General features: G+C 43.6%; 1 protein-coding gene across 3 annotated transcripts in view; it reads right to left on the reverse strand.

The window, feature by feature from the left end:
- The window catches only part of SUFU (SUFU negative regulator of hedgehog signaling), a 98,748-nt gene that overhangs the window by 40,438 nt on the left and 38,480 nt on the right, over nucleotides 1–19,830 (reverse strand). For all 3 annotated transcript variants that reach the window (XM_051800495.1, XM_051800496.1, XM_051800497.1), the window contains exons 4-6: nucleotides 5,964–6,106; nucleotides 3,418–3,503; nucleotides 1,245–1,317 (exon numbers count right to left, since the gene is read on the reverse strand). In XM_051800495.1, coding sequence (XP_051656455.1) covers nucleotides 1,245–1,317; nucleotides 3,418–3,503; nucleotides 5,964–6,106 — 302 coding nt within the window. The remainder of the gene's footprint in view (nucleotides 1–1,244; nucleotides 1,318–3,417; nucleotides 3,504–5,963; nucleotides 6,107–19,830) is intronic.

A 19,830-nucleotide genomic window follows, 5' to 3' on the forward strand; every position in this document is an offset into this window, starting at 1 on the left:
GCTGGTGAGGCAGAGGTACTCTTCATTTGCCTTAACTTGCCTTGGCTGACTCAGATTCCAGTAAGCTGAGATATTTTTCATTTACAGTAAATTGAAGAAAACCCTGTTATCATTAGGAATCACCAGTGTGCAGAGAACAGAAACACCTCCAGGAGAGGAGAGGGCAAAGTTCTGAAGAGCCTAAAAACTTTATGGGACTTGCAGTTGTATTAGCTCCCTTATTGTGGAACATTTGCTGAACATTTTTTTCCTGAGTTTCTCAGACTGGGGTTATTTTAGATGAACAAGTCCTTAAAAACAGTAAAAGTAGAATTTGGTTTTGTTCTTAAGCTTTCAAAATAAAAGATGTTGTGAGGCAACTGAGGGTAATCAGATGCAGACATGCAGACCATGAGCAAATGCAATAGCTTGTACAAAACGTGCACATATGCACGTGCCCTGCCAGGCTAAGCCATAAGTTCTGTGTTAAAGGCAAATACTCAGTGATTCACTGAAACATGGCCAGCACCACACTGGATTTGCCTGTGACCCATGTACTCCAGAACCATAACTACGCTGAAGGGATGCAGAATTGTCCTCCAAATACATAGAAGTCCACAGGAGAGTAACCTCTCCATAGACGTCCTATTCTGATCTTTAAATGTCAGAAATTAACTTGAACTCTGAAGAAGGTTCAGTATATCTTCCTGCATGGATTATTAATAACTGCATGTGATACTTTTGGCTTCCCATTATTTCTCAGACCACACTAAATACTTGGCCTCAAGTGTCATCCTACGGGAATAAGCAACACTATCACATTTGCCGCGAAAAAATAGGACTTAGGTGGGTTTGAGTTTTCTGTATGTTATATCACCTTATGCTTGCATATAAAAGAAAGGAGGAATTTCCTGGTGTACCATTTTAAAATATTTTATTTTTCTATGTTCTGTCATCTTCTATTTTCCTCCTTTCTAAAACATCCAGTCCAAATCTTACCAATTTGTTTCATGTAGGAGATTCTGTTTTCCTGGTCTCCCTTCTCTAACTTTTTTCCTAGACCTGCCATCCACCTAGGGCTGGACATGTGTTCTCTTGAACCACCTCTGAGAGGGAAAGGAGTTTCTAGGACTTTTACAGGATTATTGCAAACACTGAGAAGATCAAAGCACCTTTAGAGAAGATAATAGAACTGTTGTATATCATTAAACCAATTCTCTCTGTCTACTAAAAAAGACACGACATTTTACAAACTAAAGACATACTTGCAGATGTGGGTCAATCTCGAATATTGTCTCCCCTCTTCTCATATCTGTTATCAACCAGGGGCCTCCAGCTCTACAAAGAAAGACAGATAATGAACCAAACAAGTCCTTTAGCTCCTTAGAACTCCCCAGCAGGGTCCTCGGAGTGGAGCTGTTCTGGAAGGAAGATAGAAAGTTTAAAACAAACCTAGAAGCCCCGCTATGCTGTATATACCTCCCATAGTATGCATTTACCCTTTACATTTCCCAAATACTTAATAAAATTTCTTAATACTTAATAAAAGCCCTCCATGACCTAGTGGTTAATCTGCTTAGTGTCTGGCACCACCAAAAGTTGCAGAGCAGTCAGGACTGGCACACGTTATCATGCCCTGTGCAGGCCAACTTAGTCATACAAGACTGAGCTGGGTTTTAACCTTTACAGGTAACTGAATTGGGACTGAGAAGTCCAGTGTAGCCTGGGTCTAAGACAGATAAGCAAGGCATGAGGTCAAGATTTATACCTCTGTTATGTATCTAAAGATAGAGCAGGGTCCCAGTGGGACTGCACTTTTTGCCAAGATCGTCAGTCAAGTTCGGTACCATACAGAGTTTATTGCTCTGATAAATACCCTTGCAACAGGCATTTTGCTCAGTTGGTACTTAATGGCCAGGTACTCGGATGGTTCAGGAAAATCTTTGTTTTCATTTCATTACCAACAGAAGTTGGAAGGGTCAAGATGTTTCCTGACAAAGGTGATAGAAAACAGGTTACTGTGAAGATGAACTACTAGGAGACTTCGCTTTGGGTCTCAGTGCAGCCAGACTGCAGAAGTCAGCCCTAGATGGTGCTTTCTTCGTTTGCAGTAAAAACTTAAGTCTCTTGGAACTGCCATAAAAAAATTCATTTTTTTCATGAGACACTTTGTTATTGCAGTCAAAAGCCCCCTCCTCTGGCCCAGTCTGTGTTAGTCTCCTAAAGCACTTAGAGTGGGAGCAAGAAAAGTTAATGTTTTATAGTTTTTCAGATGCATCGATAGCCACTCTTTTTTCACATCACTTTGGAAGCTGTGAATTATTAACTGCAGAGGTGTGACCTGCTTCAGTTCCTCACTGGGATGCAAGAGAATTTTACCCTGACTCCACATCAATGGCTTAGTAGTTTGCATCTTTGCCTTCAAATCATGCAGATTTGGGACTTATTTTATCCTTGGAAAGGTGCTTGTACCACAGCACAAAAGCCAAAACCCAACATGAGAACAGACTGAGGAGAGGGGTGCTATATCTGCACTGACTTAGAGGAGCTAAGGGAGCTTCAGAAAGTGTTTATTGTCTTAGGGACCCAGAAACAAAGCTTGCAGCTAGACTAGTACACTCTACTCTAGGGCATTTGCAAGAATTATCTGCACTTGTGCCTAAAAAGGGAAAAGTTCAAGTTTAAGAAGTCCACCTTTTCCCAATAATCAATCAATTCAAGGCTATTGTGTCACTAGTGAGTGTACTATTGTGCTCAAAAACACACATACAGAAGTATTTTGTTTAAAAAAATGTCTTTTGAGCTACAATCACATGGCAACAACTTCCACTAAATTTAAAAATATTTAAACAAAACACCTGCAAGCCAAAAAGGCTTAGCTGTAACCTGGCACCAAATAAAGCATCAACATATAATTTACCATTTAAAACCCATCTCCTCCTTAACCCAACAGCATCTTTGTTATTTCTCCCATGGCGAAACAATGAACTTCACTTGCATGAATGCTCCTCCTGTTGCAAACTGGCCCACCAAGAGTGGGACCAGCTTGAGAGTGACTTTCTCACTTTCAGACAGTACCCAAGCTTTGTAAGCCAGACCCTCTCCTTCCTTTCTTTTGAACTACACAGAAAGGTCACCAGTAACAGTTATCCCAGCTCTCTCAGGAAGAACCAATGAGAAAACCCTGGAGGCATGAGAGGGAGGAAATTAAGCTTTCAAGACCTCATTCTGTTTCACCCTGAACATGTGGACTTCCACATGCATTAATTTGCCATCTAAGTGTCTGTGCGTGAGAACAGATTTGCAATGAATTCCCATCTCTTGCTACAGCACAGATTAAATAAGTGTCATCAACAAGTTAAAGACCGTTAATAAAAATAAACAACTGAATTGTTCTCTATGGAAATGCTCCCCTATATGGACTATATGACCACTTACACTGGGACAGTCCGAAGCAGTTCCAAGATCCCTTGACCGTTCCACTGCTGAGCCGCATGCAGTTCCTCCGTGCAAACCCCAACAATCTGGAATAAATACAGAGATATTAAACTGGATGGGAACCGTGCAAGAACTGTAGAGAAAATATACCACATGGTACTAGACCAAACAGTACAAATACAGAGAAGCACCATTTCTTTAATCTAACTAGATGAGCTAGGACAAATGGAGCCTGAGACAACGGTGGGATTCTGCAATTCCTTACGCTCTCTCTACACTTACCCTGAGAAGCACCTCAGTCATGTAACAATCTTTCACAGCGTGTGTGAACTTAACAATGAGGACGGTCTGGTGACAAATCAGGGTTTATACACTAGCCTGCTCTGACTTTTCAATCTAGTCCACACAAGACAGGACTGAGCAAGACAGGTTAGGGTCTGAGCATATGCAAACACTGCTCTTTCAGCCAACTGCTAGGAGCCAATGCACAAGCAATTGCAACCAGGCAAGGGACTTGCTGCCATACGGGATTGCTTTGGTGCTCATAAAATCCTTGACCAACTCAGTTTGCTGACTGGTTACATCTTACCCAGCACCATAAAGTAAAGCTGCTTACACACCACATAATCCACTTGTCACTGCAGGCAACTGCAGACTTCTGCCTTCCTGTATAAGGCAGGATGTGTTTGCTTTTTCAGGATAGGAGCTGCCACACTGAGCCATACCAGATGTCTCTCTCACAGCAGCTGAGATCAGCCGCTTCAAATGAAGGGGTGAAACACCCTTCAGCTGATAGGGGAAGGCAATTTCTTCCTGCTTTATCAACCTCTGACTTGTGCCTTTGAGCACAATGATTCACTCGGAGATGAAAAATTATTTTATCCACAGCCTTCTATTTTCTTCCTCAATATTCTAAGCCTTTTCCAACAACACTGAATTTTTGGTCAAAATCTGTTCAACTGATGTTTTATCAGAAAATAGGAAAACTAACAACTGGAGAGCACCAAGCAGAAGTGCACAACGTGCCTCTGCTGCAAGCGCGTATCTGCACTGATAGAGATCTGTGTGGAAAACCATCAACGTCAGCATGTACCCAGCTCTGCACACCCTACCTCCCCTGCCCCTTGCAGAGCTCACTTTCTCAGGATCCAGCCCTTGGAGATGCATTTCATCCCCACCCATCTCCCAGGCTTCCTCCATCAACAGCCTGAATCACCCTTGCTTCAGGACACCCCTCCCTGGGCCTTCACTCAATAATTACACATAAACAACAAGATTCTAAACAGGAAATTATTTTGTGTTCATTCTTTGCTTTTTGCAATCATTTATCCTCACGGGTCAAAATAAATCCATAACAACAAGCATCAAACAAAGGGGAAAAACAGGTCAACTGTATGTGTTGTGGAAGATTAGAGTCCAAGGGCCTCAGGATGAAGCAAGTTGAATGTCCTTTGATCCAGGACAGCTGGGCACTAAAGAAGAGATAAGGACTAATGCAGCACAAACTGGAGAGTCAGCCAGGAATTGCCCTGCTTAGCTTGGCACTCTGCCTCTCCTTCCAGGTCCCCCAACTCACCTTTCATTAATTAATCAATCTCACACCTATCTCTTTCTTGTTGATAAAACACAGACTTTTGGGCACCTCAGAAAACTCAGGAAGTTCTCTGCCCTTGCACAGCAGTTGCCTTGTGCAGGTTTGTGGTAACAGAGGTTCGCCTTACATATTGCAAACTACAACCAAAGACAAACGGGAGCAACTTGAAGCTTAAATTGTAAAATACAGACACTTGCATTTTCCCACAGGATGGAAGCTTTTCCACCAAGCAGGGAGAAATTAGCAGTTGGCATGAACTCTTCCACTAAGGTTATTAACTCCATATGCAATTTAAAAGTATCCAAAGCAGCCTCTATCTAAGAGACACCGCTGAGAAGAAGGACTTTGGGAAAGCAAGCAAACCTGTTTGGCCACAGAAGCTCCTCACACTGAACAGCAGGGTTAACTCACAAGGGATTTTTTTAAATGTTTTGTTTGTAAAGCAAACCTGAACATTTTTTAAACAGTAGATCAATGCAGAAAAACTCAGTTTCTAAAGAATCTTTGTGCCAATGCTGCCATTAAGTACTGCTAAAGCAGCTCCAAGCTCTTCCTTTTCTGGAACTCAAACCAATGGATCAGTTACCGATACTACCATAGAATCAATTTGAATTTATCTTTACATTAGTTTTTAAAAGTGTTTCGCTTAACATTTTTTCCTACGCTCACGTTTGAAATATCAGAGCAGTAATCTAATATTCATTTCCAGGTGGGGTGTAAATCTTCTCCCTGTCTCAAGACCTCTGTCTTGAGAACTGCATGTGCCATTGCTCAGTCCTGGTAAAATGCTTACAGAATATCTCCAGAGTAACAGCTCAAAGATGAGATCCACAGTAATTAAATAAGGAAGAAAGCTGGAAGACAGGATAACAAACATCTAACTTATCCCAGCTCAATGCAAGGTTAGCTGCATTCCATGCCCAGGAGGTGGCAGTCAGAGCCAGAGTCATACCTGTAGGAAAGTAACGACCCCAAAAGGAGTCTGCACCGGCTGCATCTGAGGGTCTTCTGTCAGTAACATATGCTGGATTCTAGATTCACTGTTGTCCAAAGGGCTATGCCACGATACATGGTCACCGCTGCAGAAGGTGTTTTCTGCAAGGAAGAGGAACAAGAAATATTTAGTCTGTGAAGTCTGTTAGAATATTCCTTCTGTTGGCACCTGCTCCTGACCACTGTCAGGCAGGGACCCCAAGCTGGGCCCAGGACAGTCACTGGTGGCTATTCACAGGGACTGCCTCCAGCCACCTCTGCTGAGTCTCTGAGTCACCTGAAGCAGGAGTGGAGTCTCATTGAGCCATCTGAATTCAAGCACTGTGAATGAACCACTCTTGAGTCCTGTGGCAAAAAATAGTGTCCTACCTTGATATTATGCCCAACACAGGAATACCAAAAAATAAAATTAGTCTGTCTCTCACTTACTATTAGTGTCCTTCTGTAAGAGGGCATAGAGAGTCATTAGGCCACACTGGGTGCCCATGGGACAGCGATTCATACTTAATTTGCAGCTCTAATTTGCCACAGAGAAAATATTCTGAAATGTGAATTAAACACAAATACTACTCTACTATATCTAATAAAAATCCATATTCTGCTGCCCAAATTGTGACGGTCTAAGTCAAAATCACTGTCTCTCCCAATTGTCTGGCGGCTTTGGTGCAGAATAATTAATATATTCCTTCTTTCTCAAACAGTGAGAAAACCAGTAGGCTATAAATTTCACTCTATGTCTGCATCAAAACAAAGACCCAGATATTATCCTTCCTTCTTCGTGGCTGTAAGCATTCCTTTCTTTTCCTCCTCTCCTACTCAGAAAGACAAAACCTCAGATAATCCCATGTTCCACACCTAGTGCATGCCAGAAGGCACACCAGAACCCATCTGTGTAATGCTGCCCCATCACAGGAAAGGTTAATGCTTGCTTTCTGAGTGAACTAAAAGTAAAACAACCAGCCACGACCATGTTCACACCAATTAAAGCACGTTCCATTTGCACACAGTTTCCAGAGCATGTGTGCAGTAATGCTGCCCAGCCGACTGCCTTGTTCTCGGGTCTTGTGCTTGCCCTGCTCCAAGTACAGCTTTTATAGCACATACAAATAAACAGCCTGGAATACATATTCTGCTTCTGTAGTGCTCCAGGGATGTACAGAGTACTGCCCATCTTCCTCCAAAGTTAGTGGCAGGCACAGTGCCCCTCTCCCTGACCAAACTCATCGATGAAGGCAGTCCAAGCTGCTGTCCTTACTGTGGCCTCTCCCAAGGCCACACTTACAGGACAGTGGGAAAGGAGGCCTTGCCCACCAGGAGGACTAGGACTTCTGCTGCAGACTGGAAAATGTTAGTGGTTACTTGAGTTGCTGTCTGTCAAGACTGGGGCATCTTACATGCTACTGACTAGGATCCAATTCAAAGAAATGCTCTCTGCCTTGCAGCTACGAGCAGATGTGGTTCTGGATCTTCACCTAACCTTCCCACAGCACATGCCAATAGGACATCACTTAAACAACTGCAGGACTTATCTGAGAATCCATGGCAGCTTCTGCAGCAGCAAGAGAGAAACAACATTTGCCAGTAATTGCAGCTTTATTCCCAGTCACATTAAACAACACACACCGAGGAACTGGGCGCTTGCACACCACCCATTGTGCATCAGCACTGCCACGACTTTGTGCACACACTTGTGCAAGGGCAGCAAGGGCAGGATGCTTTGAGGGAGCCCTCAGCAGCAGGCAAGTAAACTAAGGAGAGTTCTCTCAGAGTTGCTGTCATTAAAAATACTCGCAGTTGTCTCCCTGACGAGCCAACTCGTGCTCGCCCACTCCTGGGTGTAATGCAGCGCGTCCTGGACAACTCGGAGTGTCTCCACTGGGTGTCCCCATTGGTGTGGGTTTGAACATTTACTATATATGTATTTTCAGATGAATTTCCTGGACAGCACATTTGATTAAGAATTTAAATAAACTCTAAATACCATAAGGAACTTGGCCTGAAAAATGAGGCATGTAACAGAAGTGTTGTGATAAGTAAGGGAATGTTTTCCTTAGTTAAAATTAGCAAAGAAAGAAAACATAGTGAATGCAAGCTCCTTGAAAGAAAGAGTTTATCGATATGTACACTAAATTACACGCTTTCAGCTCTGTGACTGAAAGGACTGGTTCAGATATTACTTTACTTTCAGAGTTGAGGAAATATAAGCAGACAAATGAAAATATGTTTTTTTTTTTAGTATCAAAATCAGATTAAAGAAACAGTACTTAGAATGTTGGATCTTGCATATTTTCCAAGTTATGTGGAAATGTGACTGATTAATTTTTTTTTAAATGATAAAAGCCTCTCAGTCACAGTTTTCAGGAATGAAACAAAGCCACAAAGAGCTTATTCTTGGGCCCTGTCTTTATACCACAACATTTTGCCCATCAAATGCTCACACAATTCTATGCTGATCGATCGCTGCGTTTCACTGTTGGTGCTGCTTCTGCTGGGAAAGCCCAGCCCGTTTAGAGCAGGTTTTCAAATGCAAATGTCTCTGCTGGAAACCCACCTGTTTATGTCCATGTGAACACTGAACACTTACAAAATCTCCCTCTCCTTTGCATGCACAGGAACACCACAAAATTCACACTGACTACTCAATTAAATCACACACAAAAAAAATTCTGCAAATAACATGAAGCCAAATTGAAACCTGTGAGAGTGCAAGACATTTGGAATTACAGTCTGGAATTCAGCTTTCCACTTGTGGCATTGTCACCCATGTGGAATGTAAGATCAGCTCTTGTACAGAGACCATTGCAGCACTGAGAAAAGCCTGAATTGCAGGACTTGTAGCCACAGAAGCTAAGAAGTTACAGAAACAAAGGACTAGATAACCACTTTCTATTGCCTCATGCTGGAAACAGGGAAAAGCATCCTCCCATCCCACCTTTCACACTCACGTTTTCAAAACAGAACAACCAAAATATTTTCAAGTACTTAAGTTTTAAACAATGTTTTAGCTAGAAAATCTTGAAGTTTTGATTCCTCCAAAGTAAATTTATAATGAAATTTGCATCTTTTACAAATGTTGATTTAGAACTTGAAACTGATAAATCCTCAAAGTCATCACAGCACAGATGGATGTGGAAAAGTCTCCTGTGGTTTTTGTACCTTTCTATCATTTGTAGTGGTGTCAATAGCACACTGTACAACCTGCCTTTCATCCACAACGTGTACCATGTGCTAGTATTTGTGACATGGACACAGGTGTTTTCATAACACCAAGAGGTGGGTAGGCACAGGATATGTGCATCTCATCTTGCAAGGAGCAAGGTGTTTGCAACACACTTCAGGTAGATATGGCTAAAGACAGCTCCTTTTGTTCCCAAAAATGCATCCCTACATCTTCCATACCATGCAGACTGACTGTAGAAACAGCCTGCCATCTCCAAACTGATTTCCGAGATCTCTGCTTTGCACTGCTATGAACCCAGCACCTGTGGCACAGTTTCTTACTGAAGCACAACAGATGTTAAGGAAGTCCTTTTGTACTGTATTTATTAATGAGATGAAATGCATTTGCATCCAGCATCCAGGAAAAGCTGAGATGGCCTTCAGTGTTTGCTGTGAAGAATGATGGGCTTCTACTGAACAAGCACCTTCTCTACTGTTCCAAAAAGGAAATGATCGGTCTGGGAGCAGCAAATGCTCAGACTGGTGTCATTTGCTGCTGCAGGTTTCTGCTTCTTTGAACTTCTGTGTTATCTGAATCCACAGCAAAGACAAAAAGAGATGTGACATGTCCAAGGAAATAACTGCATATAATGGAAGGAGTTTGATATATTCATGTAATAAATAGCAAGCTTCAAAGCAGCTGGTGTGTTCCCATGCTCAGGAGTAAGGTTGGAGAAGACTTCTATGAGCAGGAGGACTAGGGACACTCTTCTCTGCAGATGGACCCATCATTGCCTAAGGAGGAAGGAGCTCTGACTAAAGTTTTTACTGCATTTGTGGCACGAACAAGAGGACCCTATCTAGGTTCACTTGTGTCTAAGATCCAGTGTGACACACCTCCACTCTTCTCCACTATAGGGGCAACAGTGTTTTCATTTGTCTGCTCATTTTTACAATCCTTTAAACACCAAGTCTCTCCAAGAGCTGTACCACTGTTACGTCTGACACTGGCCAACAGGTTGAAACACCATTAGGGTGGCACAGTCAATCCTGGAGGCATGAGAACACCATGACTGCATAAACCTCATCTTAGATGAACACAGCAAAAACAACAGTCGTCAGAAAAAGTACCAAGACATGACCAGGGAATTGTTAAATCCGTAGGACAGGTGCCAAGGCACAGAAATGATCTAGCCATCAACAGGAGAAATTAAATAGCCAGGGAACTGAAAAAAAATATGTTAAAAATTTGAATCCAAATTATTTTAGTGTATGGATAAATTGGCAAATCCTCAGGAGCAAACTAAGGCTCTGATTTACTTCACACAAGCTGACTGCTGCTGAATACTTCTGTCTCATGGTAAACTTGAGGTGGCTACATGTTCCCTCTATGGAAGGAAGAGCTAAGCTACCTTATCTGCCCCAGGATAAATTCACTCCCTTCAGCAGTTACCATGGGAGCATGGGATGTGTTGTAAATACACAGGTTTGCTCATAGTATCCTCTGGGACATTTGCACCCTTCCTGCTTGGAAGGGCCACTAACTAGTCTCAAACCTAGCAGAGCAAGGTGACCCATCCTCACAGTTTTGAAACTAGTTCTTTTCTGCAAGTTTGTGTTTTAACAAAAATCACTGATTTTTCTTTCTTTCTGTTGGGGAATAGGGATTCCATGAAATCCAACTGCTTCATAGGGAAACTTGATTTCATAAGAACTCAACAAGGAATTCAGTAAAATATTTAATTTCAAACTTACTATTTTATTTCATAATTTATAAAAGCAAATCTGAAGCCTCTCTCTAGCTCTACAAAAATGAAAAGTCTCTAAATTTGCCATAGACCAGCTTTTATACTATTCTATTATGCGAAACCAGTATCTGTAAGACAGTTATACTAGACCACTCTGTTCAACTAGCCATACTTTGAAGTCTTTAAAACGTCATTATTAATTTTCTTTTACAGCCCACATAAAGCAGGTGAGGTTCCTTCATGCAGCAACGGTCATAATTCAGCTGCACAATCCCTCCTGACTTTACTACCCAACTGCTTTATAATGAGAACTGGGGAAATAACTCAGAAGGAACCACTGCACTATAGACTAGTAAATTTTCTTTGTCTAACTTTGCTTATGTATTTTCTCAGAGCACATTCCTCCTCCCTCCTTTAATTTGGCTAAATATAGCTGATGCCTAAAGAAATAAAACCAAGTCCTATTCTTGGCCTCAAGATGTTTTATAAACAGTGTGAGGTATGCAATCTATGCTCAAGAGGTGTTACTTAGCTCTAGACACAAACACTGACTACTTCTCACTGTATTTTCAATTTCTTTTTTAAACCTGCCAGTTGGGCACATATGGCATCCTGCTAGGAGTCCTTACTCCCTTAACTGCCACAGGGAGCAAGTTGAAAAGAATGGCAAACAGAGGGGAGCACTGGGAGCTAACAGAGCTGCATCCAAAAGCTGGATGCATTGGGCTGAAATTGGGTCAGGGAAGATCTCCAGTGAGCTGGCTACCTTGCATGCAGACCAAATGGCAAATGGGCATCTGGGAGTTAAGTATCTTCTCCTGCACTGGAAACTTAAGAAGGGAAACAAAGAGCTGATGCTGTTCTACCAGCAAGGTGACAGCAAGGGCCTTTCTCCTGTCCATAAGGACATGCGTGGCCTGGCATAAAGTCCCCAGACTGTCTGGCTCTGGGGCAGTTTGGACTGTACCACCCTGGTTCATCCAAAGGCCATAAACTTGCCCCTTCTGACATGGTCACACCATGTAATTCTTTAGATAAATTTTCAAATTAGGAGCATAAATTTGTAGCCTGACTGTTCCTCTGTATCTCTTCTAAGACACCTCCTCCTTCCAAATGCCAGCTAAAACTGGCAACAGAGGGGTTAAACTGCCCTGACTAATCAGTCAGATAAAACTGCCTGGACAGTGTGTTACAGGTTAGGAGGTGATACTGCATAGAGTGGGAGAAGCCCTAAGTACATTAACTGCTAAGTGTCCTTGGTTTTAAGAAAACAGCTTCTCTATTGCACTCATATCTTTCAAAAGCAAGTTTTTATGTTCCTCCTGTTTCTAGGGAGAGCCAGGCCATTATTACAAGGTCACACATAATATTCAGGGATATGTGTAAAATTACACTGAAAGATACAATCCTGTTTGTCCCCCTGAGACAGCAAGGCTACTTGGATCACCTCCTTGAGGGAGTGATGTTGCTTAGCTATGCTAGCACAACACTGGGCAATTCTCTGCTACCTTGGTCTAAAAATTAAAACCCCAATAAATTTGCATGTGGCACTGGGGATGCTGGCACACAAACAAGATGACTACATCCCTCACACGAGCCAGACCTACATTATCTGCATCACTCAGCAGCTTGAAAACTCGCTGCTCTAAGGGGTACAAACATGCATTTTGTATTCGACCGAGAGATCTCAGCTAAACTGCAGGCAGCAAGTCACAGATGTCAGCCTGCATAACTCAGAGAAATTCTGTATTTGAGGGCAAAGGAGGATTTTAACTCCATGACTTATGGGTGCAGGAATGTTAAAAAGGCCCCCAGTGACTTCCTGACCAGCATGACAGTGATGCAGCCAGACGTTTAAATTGAACGCAGCTTATCCAATACTTACAGAAACAACGTAATTTATTGCATTGCCATTACCCCATGCACAGTCTGGATAATTTATTATATAAATGTATTTTCTCCAACACATTTTTAATCTTCAGTCTGGCTTTGTTAAAATAAGTAATCTGGCAATCTGTCGCAAGTAAGGTTTGATACTGTTTTTCAGTACCGTTTTGCACACTGAACAGCTAAAATTAATTGTGAGAAACTAGGGGCAAACACAAGAGTCCAATGCTGAAATGTATTAACTATATTTTTCACCAGAGCTACTTAATGTATTTCTAACTAGTTCAATAATGGCTATAAGCACGTACGCAAAGATGTTAGCTATAATAAATAGATACAAAAGCCAAAGATGAAAGTTGTGTTTAAAAATCTCAAAGTAATACTGTTATTGCAACTCATTAAATAGATGGAAATTTTTAAAAAACAGAATATAAAAGGAAAGGACTTTATTCGGACTCATTTGCCAGTCACGTTAAATTATGATAATTAATGCTAAATTCAGTCTGTCTGCTTAGTTTCCTAACCTAATAATTGGGATATAATCTGTGGGGCCCACTGGCAATTAGTTTAAAATTTTGTTTTCAAGTCAAGATGAATGTGTTTTAAGAATATACAAGGAATTAGCAGAATCCAAGCCATGATGTATTTGCATTACATTTAAAAAACGCTTTTCCTCCATGTTTTTCTTTTTGAGTTCAGTTTTGCTGCCCCATATCTCCTGCCTGGGAAACAGGAACTGCCCCAGCCCTGGCACTCCAAAGAGGTGCAAATTCACACACTGCTGCTGCCTGATGCAGACATGCAGCATAGACAAGATGCCTTAGGAAGAATTAAATCCCTGGAGTACAATTAAACAATAGCTCCGCTGCAGGGATTCAAATTGGGCTTTTAGAAACAAGGGGCCTAGGCAAAAGGTTCTTTTAAAAAAAATAGCAGGGTAAAACCCAGATTATCACTACTGTAAGGACTGCTTGACCTCTGAGGTTTGAAGACAGTTTCAGAACACAGAGAAGTGTGATGCAAATTTTTTTAAAAAAAATTGTTTAGCAGGTTGAAAATGCAAAATTGGTTACTGCACAGCTCCAGGGTGTTAAATCTGGAAAATTATCAGGCCTACCAAAAAGCCCCATCAATTTATGCAAACACATAAAAACTTATTTGATCACTTAATTCTCCTGGACTGAAAACCCAATGAAGAGCCTTCCACAGCTATCCAGTATGACAAAGTGATTCCTCACTTCTGTGTGCCCTGCTCAGAGCCATCACCTTACTACTGGCAGTGAGATGGTGGAAAATGTGTCTCACTGTACTGCAGCTTCCACTGATGGAGTTGCAAATAATACTTTTCTTATCACAAAGTAGATCCCAGGCACCCAGATGCCTCATGTGACAATGCAGAGTGCAATATTTTAGCCAAAAAAAAAAAAAAGAAAGCTTCTGTACAATAACCAAATTGGTTCTGAGCCTCCTCAGTCTTCTGTTTTTCAAGACATTTTTTTCCATCCCTTACACATCTGCATATCTGGCTTGCTCCTTCTCCCTGCCCATTGCTATGTGTGTACACAAATTCCATGACTGCAGACTCTGGGAATTTCTCACACAGCCTCCCAGAGAGTGACTCCCATGCCCAGGGCATGCTCCCACCCTCTGTGAGCAGTGGGCCTCCTGTCCTCTCCCTGACTCTGCACAGCCCTGCTCCGTCAGCCACTTCCTCCCACACTTCCTCTCCTCCCCACAACTTTATTCAGCTCCTCCACTCTGCTCCTTACAGCCTTCCCCAGTCCTTGCAGTCAGCAGAGGCAGGAGCTGGCATCCCCTCAGTATAAGCATTGCCCAGGGCAGGATGCATCTCCCACCTTGCTTTTGCAACAACAGAGTTCTCACCCATCTAACAGATTTATGTGCATGGATCCCTCCCACAGGGAGGGAAAGCTGGAGGAAGGCATGGCAGCATGAAAGGACTTACCTGGCATTGCTGGGTATGGCAGAGAAAGAAAACGAACACGGATGTGAGTTGCTCCTTCTGAGCCCCACTTAAGTTTCCTCCTCCAAGCTCTTCCTCCTCTATACCCAGTTACTCAGACCCATCTCTCTTGGGTGCTGCAAGGCTGGGCTGCTTTCACCTCCTCCAGTCTTCCCCTTATCTTCTCCACTCCCCATCCCTGCAACCTCAAGGGAGCAGGAGTGATGCACTTGCCAAACTCCAACAAAGATCCTTCCACTTCTGTCCAGCTGTGCTGCCACCAGCTTTCTGCATCCTTCACCTGAATAAGATGTGCTTTGCAGTTTCCCTTCAAAGGATGGTAGTTATGTCTTCAATAGTTTGAGAAAGTGAATAGCCTGAGGATGAAGTGGAGGCCCAAGAGCAGGAAAGGATATTATACAGCAGGATCTCCTGTCAGATAAGGACTCAGCTCAAAACAGGTATTTAATGACAGTTTATTTACAGATCATGTGGTCCTAACATGGCCAATCTGAAGAGATACTTGCCTGTCATTTAAAAACCCTATCCTGTGTTCTGAAACATGAAAGCCTGAACCTTTCCCAGCCAGGTGCAACTAGAACAAAGACTTGTACCCACTGCATTTAGCAACCTTTAGGTGTCCTCAGTGAGGGAAGAGAATTGCAGCAGGTTTTCAACCTTTTTTCCTTGTCGTTGGACTCCTGCACACTTGCTCAGGTGCAGGGCTCTGAGAAGGGAGGATGCTTAGATGGACACACAAGCACCATAAGCCTGTACAGTCACTTGTGATCTTCCCCTAGATATGTATCTATACGACATTCCTGCTGAAGAGTTTTCAAGGAGCTTGAAAGGGAACCAAAGGCAATATCTGCTTCTGAAGAACCCAAAGAACATGCAAGCAGCTCCGTTTAATAGCCCTCATAACACAGACATCTGACAGAGGGACAGCTACACTGCACTAGGGTATTATTCCTTTTAGCAAAAATGACTCAAGAAAGGGCAAGAAAGGGGAGAGGGTCTGTGAGAAAACATCCACAAAGTTATCACATCATAACCCCTTCAGAAAAGAATTCTGATTACCCAGGCATTAGTTCTGGGGCTTGTAATGGACAAAAGGGCAGAGGTCTTTGAGAGAGCACTGTGGTATTTTTCTCAGTGGTTGATTATTTTCCCTTAAATTTTCAGGAATTTAAAGCTTGCACAGGCCAAACTTTTGTTTTACTTTGGCAAAGCAGGAGGCTGAAGGGCAGGAAACAGAGGAACTTTGCATTCACATATACTTGCATAAAACAGTTATGCATTGAGCTCTATCCACCCATTACAGTAGTATGAGAGAAACACACTTCGTCCAAGAGTTGTATTTATGGTTCAAATGCAAAATGGCCAGCCTCTTTATGGTGCACCTTTTGAAATGCCATCCCAAATGTTCTGAGAAGACTCAGAACTTAAGCCCCTAATTTTAAACCAAAAAGCACAGGAGTCCACTTTTCTCAGGCTCTGGGCTGCCTGCAGCCTCTGAATATACTCTCCCAGTTTCTCTTCCCCACCAAGAACAAAATGCTTCCCCTGCTGTGCCCATTTGCTGACTCCTGGCTTAGCAGGCTGCAGAGGATCTTTGCATCTGAGGCTTTCAGGAGACAGTCTGTAATGAGCTCCGCACACTGCCACTCTCACAGGCAGAGTGAGTTAGTCAGAAAGCACAGTTTGAGCACCACTTGCTGCACAGATCTTCAATAGAATGTGTAAGAAGGTGGATATGTAACAGTGAACCCAACTTCCAGCTCAGTCCAGTCTTCTTTGCAGTTTCATCTAACATGGGCTCGGCAGTTGTCAAGGGAAAACACAGTCCTTTTCAGAAGGCTACTCAGTACATGTAACCTTCAGACTCTCCTCTGTGCATCCCAAACAATTGCACACAGGCAGTGAGAGAGGATGCTCCTGCGACTGCGGAACAATCCCTCTGTGTTGTGGCTTTCAGCTCCTCCATAGGAGGAGGCAACACTGTTCTCTGCAGAAGCTTTTAACTACTAAAGCGGCTGCTTCCGTTTCCCAGGAAAGGCCGGGTGGGACAAAGACCTCATATATAAGAGGCCAAAGGACCTCACACCAGCAGGAGGGGGAGTTTTCTGCCTTCCCCACACTGTTTCCTTTGTCCTGAATTCCTCCTTCAGTACAGGGGACAGAGCCTTTGTCCGAGATTGGGCTGACCATGTGCAGCTTCTCCCCTGCCTCCTTATCCCAGGATTAAGAGATGCTCTTCATAACAGGGCTTGCTAGTCTCCATCACGTGGATTCCTCCTCACCCTCCTGCAGCAGGGAGGCTCTAGGCAGGATGGAGAAAAGGCTTCTTCCTGCAGGGAGCTCAGCTCCCCTCCACTTTGGGCAGAAAGCATCAGCAAGATCAGTCCCGATCCTGAACTGCAGCCCCTCCAGATGCATACCTGCTAAGGGCCAGCACCCCGGCATCCCAGGGTATGGGGCCTGCTGGCTGTCCCTCTGCCTCTTTGGCTGCTGCAGCCCTGCACAGAGATGCCTCACACAGCTTCTTCCGGGCCTCTGTGTCAGCTTCTTTCCCCCCTCTCCCATAGCAGCTCAGGTGCAATGTGAAAGCTAAACCAACTTGTGCACTTATAAGTGTAACCATGTATCAGAGTTAAAAGTCTTGCTGCTCTGACTATCCCTGACATTTAGGAGCAGAGCCAGGGCACATGGACTGATGCAAAGCAGAAAGAGATAAGACAGATTTTTGACTCCCCCACGCCCCCCTTTTTTTTTCTCCCTTTCTTTTTTTTTTTTTTTAACAAACCAACTGAATGAACTGTACTGAACAGCTGAAAAACAACCAGTCAAGTTCAGTTCCCAGGCAGGAACAGGACATGAGTTGACAGAATTAAAAGGGACAGCATCAGTTGAAATCCAGCCAACTCAAACCAGGCCTAAACCTACTTTATCTAAATTGCAGTAGCAGCTACAAACAAGCCTTCTCTTTCAGGCTGCACTGAGATCCCTCACTTACTGCCTAGAAATAGTATGCAATCAGTAAAGCAGTCGGGGAAGACAGCTTTCCTTCTATTTCAACAAAGTCTTTTATAAGGAACAAAGACTTTCTGTGCCTCTGCTCCTGGCACAAGGTCTCTCCACGCCTTAGTGTCAACCTATCCTTTGGGGCTAGAGAAGGTCAGAGACCTGTTCCCAGCCAAGAGCTAGAAATTGGAGAGACAACAGTGGCTTCCATGGCAAGGCACAGGAAGTAACCTGCCTGACCCATGAGTCCTGCAGGAGTGGAAAAAAGACCAAACTTCAGGAGATTAGGGAGGTGGAGAAGAAAAGGCTTTAATTTATGTTATATAGCCAGCTCACTGTCAGTGTAACACATAGACTTTTCATCCTCCAAGTCAAATGAGAGTACAGATGTCCTTGGAAACTCTGGGGTTTTCAGTCATGCTTTCCTACTGCTGCACTTCTGACTGGGAGGAAGCTTTGGAGGAGCCCAGCCCAGGTTCACATCACCAGTGCTAACATAGCAAAAGGCAACGTTGCACAGCAATGGTGCTGGTCCCTTCCTCTCATATTCCTGAGAGAGTGTCCTGCACTTTTTAAACCTGGCCAGAGGGCTGCAGTGGCTTTTTTATCACTGCAGAAATAGAAATTTTGTGGAGAAGAGATTTGCTGGTGTGGCAAAAGGGCCCAGCAAGTCCCAAATTAAGGCCACAGAGATGCTACTCACCAAAAGCAGCAAAAGCTAAATAACTGACAGCTTGTGCCATCAGTGGCTGATGAAGGGACAGTGCTTGAAGGCACAGGGCAGAACTGAGCCTGGCACTGGGGTGCCTCCGGAATTGCAAAGGGGCAGCAGCCTGCCCATTCTGAACAGGAAGAGAAGTCAATATAACCAGCAAAATCTAAGGCCATGCAACTCCATTTATGCTGTCAGGAAGAACAGGGGCACACCACCCACGTGGTGGCATAACCACACTCAGCAGCATTCACAGCTGTGTTCCTGCTCTATGTGCTCAGCTAACCACCCACACCTGAAACCACTCTGACCAAAAGAGGACTCACAGAGAGGAAGGACAAGCCACCACGTGTGTGCTAGTTCACAGCCTGGGAAGTCTCAGCCATGGCCAGGGCCACTGCAAAGTTCCTCTCTTATGACTGGCAAAAGCCTGTGCCTCAGCACCCACCAAGAAAACAGAGGTGGGTGTTTCCCTTCCTCACAAGTGAGGATAAAAGCACTGGACTATGAAGGTCCCACAGATTAGTCATACAAACTGACAAATAATATTAAACTTTGCCAGCCTGCAGAGAGGGGCTGCATTGATTTAATTTAGGGAACCTAGAAGCACCTCTGCATGCTGACCCAGGCACCAGTCTCAGTGTCACCAGTGCCAAGATCTGTCCTCTCCATCTTTTTCAACTGAAAAGCTCCCTCCACTGAGGAGCCTGGGTGTTGCAAACAGTCAGTACGGGTACAGCTGGTCCTTACAGACCCCTACTGATGGTTGGCAGGACCACCTTAACATTTAAAACAAGTGCTGGAAATTGCAAGTTTCTTGAGAGGGGGGGAAAAGAAGAGCTATAATAATGAGTTCCAATGAGTTCTGCTGGACCATACCCAGTCACAGAAAAAAACCAACATGGATTAGAGGAAAAAGTTTGATACCAAAGACTAAACAATGAGAAGGTTTCTTAAGACTTGCTATGTCAGGAAAGCGGGTAGGACAGAAGCTGCCCCATTCTTCAGCACCCAAAGGAAAACACAAATAAAGCCACACCACAACACTAATGTTTCTCCTCTGAGAGCTCAGGCACACAGTTAAGTCAGCATGGGTTAAAACTGCATGCACAGGTTGAGATGGGTGTGAGACTTGGCTCTTGAGCTGCAGGAAGGGTTTCTTGCATCTGGCACTGCTCCTGTGCCAGCTGAGGGGTGCACTCACACAAGGAGAGCTGAGCTGCCACAGTAGGATGAGCCTCATCTGGCAGGACATGCAACAGGCATCTGACATCCAGCATTGGACAGGGCAGGGCACGGCAGGGCAAGCACACAGTGCCAGCAGGCAAGTTCC

Source organism: Manacus candei, unplaced genomic scaffold (genome assembly GCF_025592945.1).
Source record: "Manacus candei isolate 608988 ecotype Guabito, Panama unplaced genomic scaffold, ASM2559294v1 h1tg000050l, whole genome shotgun sequence".
In the NCBI taxonomy this organism is placed as follows: domain Eukaryota; kingdom Metazoa; phylum Chordata; class Aves; order Passeriformes; family Pipridae; genus Manacus; species Manacus candei.